At 29.4% G+C, this 12,265-nt stretch overlaps 1 protein-coding gene across 1 annotated transcript in view; it reads right to left on the bottom strand.

Annotated features, from left to right (window-relative positions):
• LOC148275071 (synaptic vesicle glycoprotein 2B-like) overlaps window positions 1-8,510 on the bottom strand; it is a 38,869-nt gene extending 30,359 nt beyond the window's left edge. Inside the window, exon 1 of the mRNA XM_088236188.1 lies at window positions 8,116-8,510. Coding sequence (XP_088092314.1) covers window positions 8,116-8,263 — 148 coding nt within the window. The 5' untranslated portion in view covers window positions 8,264-8,510. The remainder of the gene's footprint in view (window positions 1-8,115) is intronic.
• Between the last annotated feature and the right edge of the window lie 3,755 nt (window positions 8,511-12,265).

Genomic DNA, 12,265 nt, shown 5'->3' with positions numbered 1-12,265 from the left:
CGTTGCCATAGCGTCTCTTCTCATTTCTATTGTGTTATTAGGATGCGTTTTTGGTATTAGTGGTTACATGAACAACAGCTGTTGTAGCTAAATTTAGTGCATAAAAAACATCATGTTATAAAGATAGTTTAATATCGGTTAAGCAGTCGGTTAACTAATATTTATTTATTTATTTACGGTTCCATGAACCTTTTACATAATAGCAATAAAACCAATGAAAAAAAAACATATTATTAAAAAAAAGAACAAGAACGTCGATAAAAGTATACAATGGTAAACAGTATTTATATATAAAAAATAAATATTACATCTGTAACAAATATAAACATTTACCCTTATTAAGGTAAGGTAAATAAAAGAAAATAGCAGTTTTTAAAAAGAGAAAGAGAAGAAGAAAAAAAGAAAATGCTTTAAAAGGAAAGTTAAAAAGTTTACTTCGTGGTTTATATAGATATTAATATTAAACAATAATAAATTTAAAAAATAATTATACACACAAGAGTAAAGAGTTATAGCAAAAGTGAAGAACTGATCATTATTAGAATTTTAAATTGTTAATTCTTTTCAAAACACAGGACTTGATCATCAGCGGCGTAGTTTAAAATCAATCTAAATCATCACTGTATTGATTTGCAAATCGCAAATCGGTCTATGTGGAATACGAAAGTTTATTAAAGTTAACAGTTCGGGGCAATCTATTTTATTATTTATACATCGGAGCATACAAAGAGAACTAGCCAATCAAATTTTTGCAATTTTGAGATTTTTTCACGAAGGTTTAGTGCTGAATGTTATCTTTTACTGAAAAAAACTAAGTCCACCTATATTTTAAAGTTTTTTACTAAATTGATAATCATATATTGATCAAATTATATATGAACATCTGCTACAGGAAATATTGACAAAATAAAATCACTTGCATACTAACACCATACATTGCTAATTTTTTGTCAATGTAAAGCAAAAGAAACTTGACATTAAATCAGCGAATATATAATGGTTATGATCCTAAACATACTTTATGCTATTGGAATATGCTTTTTAACTGGCCAAATTATTAGATCATGCAATAAACATTTTTTTACGTGACGCTGTAACAAATTTACAAACAGAAAGATTACTAATAGATGTCACAATTTTTTATGGGTTTGAAATTTATTTATTGCCAACATCCAAACCTTGACTCACCACGTTTCACACAACCGTCCATGTTTTTTAAACATATTTACTTTGTTTTTTTTTTTTATTTTATATCAAAATTGTTCAGTTAAATATTATTTTTAATGTTTATGTTTGGTTTTTGTACATAAATGTTAAAACCGTTTTTAAAAAATATTGTAATTTGCCTGCCTTAAACAGCTAATTTAAAAAAACTCTTTAGAAATATTAGTAAAAATGTGTATTTAAATTAAATAAAATAATTGTGTACTTATATCTAATGTGTTAAGGACTACAATAAGTATTCTGAAAAACAGCACTGATTTAAACCCTCTCAAAGGTATTTTGGGCAACAAAATAAAAATTTATTTTCGTTTAATTTTAATGTAAAAATGTATTATTTTATTTTTAATTTTCTTATCCTCGTGTATGTTTTTATGTATATTAGCTATTAGGCGTAAATAAAAAAATATTAAAAGTAATTCAAAATGTGTTTTTATCGGAGTGTGTATGTATAAATAACATAGAGTACTGGTTTTTATAAGCTGGCGCGTGCGGTATACTTACACATACGCATTGTGTAGTATCCGTGAATAAGCCCATGGTATGACATCGCACGGCATACGCATCTTGAAAATAATCTCTGTCTCTCTCAAACTAAGACACGCTTATAAGCGTGACATAGACAACTATTGCTTTATTCGTTACTAATGATATAGTAATATAATATACACAGGATACTTCTGCGTTCATCTGAATTTCGCTGAGATTCTTAATAGTAAAAATATAATAATATGTACGAGTTATGGATTAAAAACACTGGTTTATAAATATGTAGGTATTTTCATTTAATCAAATCGTGAATAGGTCGATTATGTAGTGATGGCGCTTTCACAAAACTTACACAAAAACATTTTTAATGTACAGAAAACTGATTTTTAAAATCTTTATGTAGTATATTGTTATAACAAATGTTTTTAAAAATCGCTATTATATTTAAAAAAAAAACAATAACTTAAGAAAATGTAATATAATTAAGAGTATTTATTTTTAAACGAGCATGTTTTTTATTAAATATTTTATGTTCATTATAATAAAAATAAATAGAGTGTAATTAAAATGCACAGTACAAATTTATCGGAAAAAATATTTATACACACTTATTGATAAACAATAAATCATGTTATCAATCATGTTATTGCCAAATATAAAAGACTCAAAATGTAAAACAAATTTTAAAATAAAAATAACTGCACATATAAATAGTGTAGCGAGAGATTTTTTTGAAAAATATATTTAAATCAAAAAACGTAGTACTTTATATAATTGGTACACATATTATTTTTATTTTTATGTATTTCATTGCTTTTTATTTGTTTTGTTATATATAATACTATATTATTTATGTTTAAGTAACACGTATTCTTGGCACATATGTATATCTACTTTATATTTATATAATAACGGTTTTAAATTTCTTACATTAAGTAGTTTAGATTTTCTTTTTTTATGTTATTGTTTTATTAGTATAGGACTACTTATTTTATTTTATTTATTTCATTTTATTTGGGATTTTTACAGCTATTACATAAACAAAATAATTAGAAAAATCTTAAAAATACTAAAGCCAATTAAAAAAATCCACTGTAAATATAATGACACATAATATATAAGAAAAGAAGTTTAGTAATTGTATTTGTGTGACGTTTGTATTCATGTGTATGTGAATGTGTGTATGCGTGAATGAATGAGGGAGAGGATACATGTGCGTGTGGGAATGAAAGAGGGAGAGGGTGCGTTTGTATGGGTGCGTAAGTATGAAAATAATATATTTGCTTAAAACTTGTAAATTGTATTAAAAATGGTACAATAAAGAGCTTAGTAAAAAGTTAGAAACCTTTTTGTTAAAATTCAAATGACGAAATGATATAAATTGTTTTTTTTTTTTTTTTAAGTATGTTAAATTTCAAAACCGTATTCTGAAGAAAAAAAAAGCATTTTATTTTTTAAATTTAACTGATACACATCGAATGAATAATGTGGGACGAGTCCTATACAATACAGTAGGTAATCACAAAATGCAGTAAATACGAAATAATGACAACAATAAAATAAGGATTGACAATACGCGAACGTTGATTCAAAACGAACACACAAATGCATATTATATGCACCTACATAATATATAAATAAGAATAACATATAAGTTTAATAGAAATGATTCGGATTATAAAAATCAGGTGTCACAAACAGTTGGCCCGCAGTACGGGGATACATAATTATATTAAAAGATCTTCTCACTATAAAACTTATATATGTTCAGGGATAGAGAGCAACGGAGAGGAGGATGCGGACAAAGACAATTTATTACCTATGGCAGTTTTGATAAATTTAATATTTTTGGTAAATATATCTATTTCGTTAAATTTCCTGTTATACGTATCCATAATACGGTTAATCGTAGCGTTTTTTGACGAATTTGTTCTGCATTTAGGTATGTGGAAAAGTTGTGTATAACGCGTTTGTCTCTGTGGTACCTTAAGATGAATGCGGTTAACCAATTCGGGGGAATCTATTTTATCAGATATTATGTTGGTGAGTAACACTATAGTATATATATAGTAACACTATATAGTAACACATAAGAGAAATATAATTTTTTAAGAGTATCGGTATTTTGAAACGGTTTGCCTGTGCGTAGTATAAATCCTAGTGTTCTAAAAGATTTTTCAGTAATACCATCGATGTGACGATTAAAAGTTAATTTTTCATCTAAGAGGATACCTAAATCACGGACTGTTTCGACAGATTTAATATTTGTATTATTTAATTTGTAATTAAAATCGATGGCACGGGTCTTTCTTTTGAATGTTATTTTTAGGCATTTTTCAGGGTTAAGCGATAGTTTATTATTTAAACAATGCTTATGCTCTAAAGATAGAAAAGCTCCATCTTAGAACAGGCTGTGCCATGTTGGATAGAGACTATCATAAACAGAGAACACTCCGTTTTCATTTTACATTGGTTTATATAGATAAAATTGGTTTATATAGATACCCTGTTTTTAAGTATGTTTATTATTTTCTTGCAATAAATTTATGAATAGAAAATTTTTAAAAATAAAACTTAAAACAAGCTACACAATTTCGCATTCTAGTTCAAGAGTAATTGACTATAAAAAAAGTACATTTATTCAAATTTAATTTGCCTCTTGTTCTTGGAAGAACTATAATAAGTAAAATGCAACATTTTGGAAAATGATTTGAAAAATATAAAATAATGAAACAAAGTATTTCAGTGAATTTATATTACATTTTCTTAACCCATTGTATTTTTTTTCGCATACACAACCCTCTAATCCAACGCTGATTTTTTTTGTTTATATCACATTTGGTTGAAATTGAATAACACGTTTTTTTAAATCAACATCCTGTAGATTTTAAATGCGTTAGTGTGAGTTTTCTGAACGCGTCAGCTTAAGTCAAACCACCAGTACAGGATACAAAATTATAAATTATACGAAAATTTATAACAACAATAATCTGCGTCCGGGCCAATAAAAAATACAGTTTTTCTGTTTGCGAAATATAACCAGAACCCTGGACAAGGGTTTGCAACTCGATGGCTGCTTTCAGGTTAAAGTCCTGAATAAGGGAAGTAAGCTGAGATAAGTCCGCCTCGCTGGGAGGCGGTGCGTTGTGAATGGACCTGAAATATTGATTTTAAAGGTTGTTCAAATGGAAATATTTCATTATCCCTGGACTGGCGCCTGAAACGTAAGACTAATTACAATAACAATAACATATTACAACAGAGATGAAGAACATTTTAAAGAAGGTAATATAGAAGTCAAGGCATCTACAGGGCTTATGACCTGTCATTGGCTGGTTTAAGTGGCCACTTTACACACTGTGTAACATTCACCATTCTGCCCATATTTGGACATCTATATTACTTCAATTCTTTCATCTGTTGATGTTTGTAAAGTTAAAGAGCTCCAGGGAGTGGAATCCAGTCCTTGTCTACAGGGGTTTGTACAGACTCAAAATATTGCTAATTACAATAGACTATCAAAATGCAATGCATCTGCCTTACTAATACAGTTCCCTTTACACCACTCGGTTAGGAAAGGGGAATGATGATGACGATGATTATAACGAACAATTACACTCTCTTTTATGCGGGTCTTCAACGGGGTCTTCAAAAATCAACAATAAAAATAGTTCTTACTTAAAATTTTGACATTGAAAAAACAACTGTCAATTCAAATTAGGTTTCTTTATTTGCTTTAAACTTCATTATACGTGATATTAAATCATTCGTCAGAAAAATTGTAATTAAAAAATACAAATTCAATGTATCTTAAAATTTCAACAATGAAACGATCCGATTATTCATACGTGTGCGTGATGTGTTCGCTTATAGTTTTGTCTTGGTCGTGCATTCTTGGATACGAAATATTCCAACTTGACTTTAGTCCAGAAAAAAAAGAAGTGTTTGTTTCCGAAAGCGATTGCAACAGCGATGATTTCAAAATTGAAGAATACGAAAACTACCCGGACATGACAGCACCACATGGCTCATCGGGATATTTTCTGAAGGTCACAAAATCTGGGTGCTTGGTGACTGGCTACCAAGAGTTTGCGACAGATTCCCAAATCGCCTTGGTGTATAGATCAATTTTTCCGGGTGTATTGCTGAAGATTATAATCGGCGATAACGTCTTTGAACCCAGTCTGAGCTATACCACCTGGGGCACTTTCATCCAAACGATTGAAAATATTTCTGCGAGAGTCCAGGTTTTTATTTTTGGTTTTTATTGGTTTCAACTTGTCTAGAACTTTTAATTGATTAGGTGCCTGATATTTCATCTCTACTACTTCACCTGACGTTAATTTCTACATGATTACTGGGTCAGTCTTTACATCTTTGAATCCAATTTTGATGCATGTGGATGTTACTGTTATAGTTTTTAGGGCGTTTTTTAATGTCTCTAGGGCTCTTTTTAACTGTAAGTAAAAACAACGCTAATATCTGAATACTAATTATTGAAAACGTAAATGAACACAATTGTTGTTTTTTTTTTTTTATGTGACATAGATAGAGCAGAGACACCTGGGGTTAAAATTTTGAACATCATGTGGTTTTTCTCTTGGGATATAATAATGAAAGACTAAAATTATATTTGCAAAGTTTTAGAATTTCAGGAAAGTGAAGATCCCATTGCGCCTTTATCTATTATTATACGGTATAATTGTATAACATAACACCTTCGTCCTTTGACAAACTCGAATTTCCGCTACTTTTTATATAGTGTAGTTGACTTTATGTAAAAGAGAGGTTCAAAAAACCTTTGTTCGTGTAAATAAATACACTTTCTAATTTATTTGCCTTTAGTGTTATGATTCAATTAAATAACCACATATTAGGAACTAAAAAAATTCTCATCACATTTTGAGAGGTTTGAGAATTCTGAATTTTTTAAGACATTGTTGATGAAAATACAGAAATATTTTGACACCGATCAACGAGACGTGTAAAATCTATTTTGTTGTATAATTGATTTTTAAAACGAACGAAGTTTCGAACCGGGTTGTGATCTAGTGGTAGTATTGTGGACTCACGAGCCAAAGGTCCGAGGTTCAAATATCACTCTACCGCAACTCAATTTCCATTTTTCCATCACAAAGTATTTACAACTTTTAGGCAATGCTAAAAAATTTTATATTTGAGTAAATAATATCTCAAGTACGTCTCTCTTTTTAAAGAAAAACACCGCCGTTAATATTTTTGTTTTTATCTACCTACAGATTAAAATCGTTACTGAATACCAAGAAGGGACACCTTTTCTTGTGATTGATCGTCTACAAATAATGCCACCATTTCAAACTAAGACTCGTCCACTTACAAAACTCTCTTCTTCTCCAACGACGAGTACGTCAACAACTGAATCAACATCCACATCAAGAGAACAAACATCCACGTCAACAGAACAAGCATCCACGTCAACAAAACGACCATCTACGTTAACAAAATCAACATCTACGATTAAAGAATCAACATCCATGTTAACAGAATCATCATTTACGTTAACGTCGCAAACATTACCAGGATTATTAACAGCTGCAGGATTATCAACAGAAGCAGCATTATCAACCTCGAAAATCATCATGAAATTGAAGATAAGAACATCAACTATTCAAAAGAATGTTTCGACCAGCAACACGACGATTGAAACCAGCTCTGAAGTTATTGAAAAAAAGAGAGAACTCGACCACATTCCTGAACCCGAAACTGTTCCAGAGCGTCAGGATCATTTGGATACTGGATTGGTATTTAAACTAAGAAATAATGAAAAGCACATTAACCTTCTTCCGACTGAAGATCCTGAGTTGGCTTTTATTGATTTTAAGAGTGGTACTAACGTAATCTTTTGGGAATATGTGGCTGTTGCGTCATTTATACTTGGAGCTATTTTTGTATTTTGTAACATATCTTTGACCAAATACTTGATACACCGAAACTGCGTTTAATTTATATTTGCGATATTTTTTTGTTAATTTTGTGATTTAACAATGATGTTATATTTGGGTACTTAAATCTTAAATAAATATTGAATATTTATGCAAAAATCTTGATTTTTAAAAATAATTGTGTCCTATATTTAGACATTTTTTTAGAGTTTTAATTCTTAGTTGCAATATCTCTTATAGTGTTAAAGTTTTTTTAATATTTTTTATTCCTGACAAAACAGTCTTATTTGTCTTTTTCAAGGTGTTCAAATGTATCGCTGAGAGATCAATCTCAAGTAATTTTAATGTTACAGATAAATAAAACTTTATCATATATTCAAAATTTATAGTGAAATGATGGGACTTTGCTCAAAGTTGAATAGATTTGGTTAATATAAGTGTTGCAAGTTTGTAAGTTAGTTTTTGTCAAAAGTCCCCTACTTACCACTGCCGCCATCTTTTATGCTTTGTTCTTTCACCCCTTCTGAAGGCACCTTGTTACCATCAATTGTGATTTGGAAATAATCCGGCGCACTTATTGAAATTCTTCTGGACTCATCCTTATCCGTGGTCGAAAGAACTACCTCAACCATTTTAAGCAGATCACAGTAATGCAACTTCAATGAAATAACACAGTTTACTCAATCAAGATATTAGTTATTGAACAACTATAAAGTTAATAACACTCAACAAAATGAAATACCCAATCCCTTGTCAAAAGGAAGATTAGGCTTACAAACAAATTTGATCGATTTCATAGAAGTTCTTTGACCAAAATCTTCTATATTTTTCAACGAGTTCCTGTGATGTTTAGAACTCATTCTAAGGATTCATTCAACTGAGATATTTTTGATTGTGTCGTCACTTTTATAATGATACATGGCTGTTTTTCAATCAGAGGTTTCTCAACTGTACTTCTAAACTGATATTTAGTTTCTTTGAATAATTAAGTTTTCTATATTTTTTTCTATAATCTCATCTTTACCTTATTATAATAAAATAAATGAAAACAACTTTGTTTTTAACCACTATTTTTTTTTCTGCCGACCGGTTCCAAAGCTATACAAGCATCTTTATCAAGGTTTACTTAGCTAATGAATTCTATCCTACTTTATTTTATCAATTTTTACTAAATATTATGCTCGTATGGATCTAATAAATCAAGTAGTTTTGTCGGTCGGTAGAAAAAATAAAAAATAAATGGTTAGAAACAAAGTTGATTTTATTTATTTTATTATAATAAATAACAACAAACTAAGCGCTTTAAATTTAATGTTATATGCCTTATTAATTTAATTAATTATTTATATCTATCGATTGACCAAAACCTACCCCTTGATTTATAATGGTCTGCATGAAAATCAGCCCTAATGCCATTTATGCTGATTGTAAAATTTTATAAGTTGAGTTTCATAAGTGTATTTACTGTAATGTATCAATAATAAATAATTGCATGTGCTGAAGTTTTTCAAGTTTTAAAATACTGTATGTAACGTCGTGTTATATTAAGCAAATCACGAACTATTTCAAATACGTTGCTTTGTATCCAGTGCCCTATGATCATCAAGTGCAGATAAGAATGAGCTGATGATAATAATTTTATCGTAATTTGCTAGCCATTCTTTTCAAATTATTGGGGCAGCGGAATAATTGGTATTTATTTATTGGTTTGTGTATCTGGGAAGTATGTTTACAAGGGACGGAAAGACCGAGAAAGATATTGAAAGGAGGGTGAGTGCCGGGAACAGGGTGAACGGTGCTCTGAAATCTACTTTGTCAAACAAATGTTTATCGCAGGAGGCTAAACTAGTAGCGCACAGTGGAATTCTAGTGCCAACGCTAATGTATGGGAGCAAAGTATGGAATTGGAAAAATGGTGATGAAAGTAGGTTAAATGCTGTCGAAATGCGATCCCTCAAGCAAATGTGTGGTACAACGATGTATGATAGGTGCACAAATATCGAGATCCGTGAACTGTGTAAGGCTGAGACATGCATTATTTTTGCATACATGCGTTGATGGATGCAGAAAATGAGAAAGACCGAGAAAGACATGGCACCATCAAGTCCATCAAATACTTGAAGATGGACATGTCGAGAGTGGGAATAATCGGCGTGTGTGCATGAGAAGATGTATGGATGTAGAGGAAGCGATCACTGTATGCAAAGATCTAGTGATATGGCGTTCTACCTCTCAGCTTACCTGTTTTTTGTTTTTTTTTTATTTTTATATGAGTTTATGAAATGTAAGCCGTTAAAGCAATATAATAATTATGATACCTAGTGCTTACCATTTTTAAAATGGATACCTACATATTTTTTTGATGGAAATATTTGATTAACTTTGATTTTCATATAAACCTTAAAACTTCTAGAGCTGGAGCAGACGCTTCATAAAAATATGTTTAATGTATGTTGTTGACATAATGACGTCATTTGTTAAAAGACTATCAAAGTGGTTTATCTTTAAAATCGTGTACATAGATACTACCTACAAAGGAAGAAAAAATTAAAGTAGACTTTTATTATTTCTAATTTATTAACATAAATTTAATATGGTCTACATTTGGCATATTTTATAATATAGTGCAGTTTTGTACTTAAATTAACTAGTTATTTAAAAAAAAAAAAAATTTTCTTTTTTTTTTCTAATAATTCAATTTTTAAATTAAACTCAAAGTTACTCTAATGAGGCCTGTGATGTCACACTAGTCTACATACGATACAAGGCTTTATATCTTATTTTTTTTAAATGATGAAGTCGTATTTTTTGTAATCTTTAAGTGGCCATTTTCACACCGGATTTAGAAAGTAATATTCGAATACCCATACTGGATTTGAACACAAAAATATTTATTATTCACGCGAATAATGAATGTGGCATACATAAATAAAGATGTAAAAGAGAGATCACGAAGATAGAACACACAAAGCCCATTTTGGACATACATTACTCGTATAATGAAACAATCATATGTAGTAACATAAAACTAGAGACGAATCAATAAATTAAAAAACATCGAAAAATTTCATAACTATAATGGACAAACATTATGGGATCCAGGTTGATTATAGATGTAAGGAATGTATTCAATATTAAGCAGCTAAAGTTATTTTTTTAATCTCCTGACAGTCACAATTATTATTACAATTCACCAACACCTAGAATATGCCGGCTAGGTAACGAGTATGGTGAAGTTGATATATTTCGTATGCCTTAATATAATTAAAGGTTAAGTATTCAAAAGGTTGTAAATTAATCTACATAAAGAAATTAATATTGTTATCTCTATAGTAATGTATATACTTGTTCAATTTTTATTTATTTTTATCAGTGAAAGTACAAAAGAGAGAAGGAAAGAAAACATAATGGAAGTTGTTTAAAATTTTTATTAAAGTTAACAAAGTTATTTAAAAGTTTTTAGTTAGTATTTACAAATCAATTGAAATAATATTAAAAATGAAGAAAATTTTTTGTAAAAGTAATTAAAAGGTAAAAATTTAAATGAATAGTGAAAAACATGCTCAGATAAAAAAAAATATAAAAAACATTTTCAAAAAGGAAAAACATAAATATAGACCTACATATTTTTGGTACAGGATTCAAAGAAGCGATGAGAAGAATCTTTAAATTAAATAATATAACACAATAAATTTAAGTAAATTGAAAAAAACATCTTCAAAATTAATGACACATTATAGTAAGAGCAACAATATATAGATTTTATATACAACTACAATATAAATAATTGAAAGTAGTTTTAAAGTATAAAAACATAAATGCAGCGGAAAAAAAAAAGAATTACGGGTATGGCAAGTCATCTTTAAAATTTGAAAAAGCAATATAAGGAGAATGTGTATGTATGCGTGTATGTTTTTATATGAACATTTATTATATATTTTTCGATATACCCATATACCTACGTTGGTACATTTCATTATTTTTACTTATTATTGAATATTTTACTTCTTTTCTTATGTTATTTTTAATTTTAACTAAATGTACATACTTATGTTTTACTGCTGCACTTGAATTTATTTCTTATGAATGTAAAAGCCCGTAGGGCGTATAAATTTTTAAATAAATAAATAAATTATTGTTTTTTTTTCAAAGTTATTTAAGGTCGGCCTCGTGGTGTGGTCAGCTCGTTTGCAACCCTTTGCCTACCGTGCAAGAGGTCTCAGATTTGATTCCTGACATGGTTGATTTAAAATATTTGTTTGAAAGGGTGTTTTTAGTCCCTGGACTATTACCTGAAGCGTGAGACTGAGCAACTTACCTTCATATAACAAAAATTATCAAGATACGCTGCGGTAAGTGTGCCAATGCAGTGCCCTAAGCACCATTAGATGCGGAAAGGGCATGATGAGTTATTTAAATTACAACCAAAATATTTCAGGCCCTGATATAAATTCTTCTACGTGATTCAAAATATCTCCGTTCACACTAATCTCATATTTAGTTATATTTTCATTCCTATCAAAAACCATCACTTTCGATTTATCAACATTCATAAGCAAATCGTTTTTCTTGCATACATCGTAGACTTTTGTTACCAAGAATTGCAGATCTTCTTTTTTTCATCATTCGCATAT

Source organism: Micrasema longulum, unplaced genomic scaffold (assembly GCF_059751315.1).
Source record: "Micrasema longulum isolate JH-2025_06_02 unplaced genomic scaffold, ASM5975131v1 h1tg001520l, whole genome shotgun sequence".
Lineage (NCBI taxonomy): Eukaryota > Metazoa > Arthropoda > Insecta > Trichoptera > Brachycentridae > Micrasema > Micrasema longulum.
Note: the sequence above shows the minus strand (reverse complement) of the source record. Positions and strands in the feature narration are given on the sequence as shown.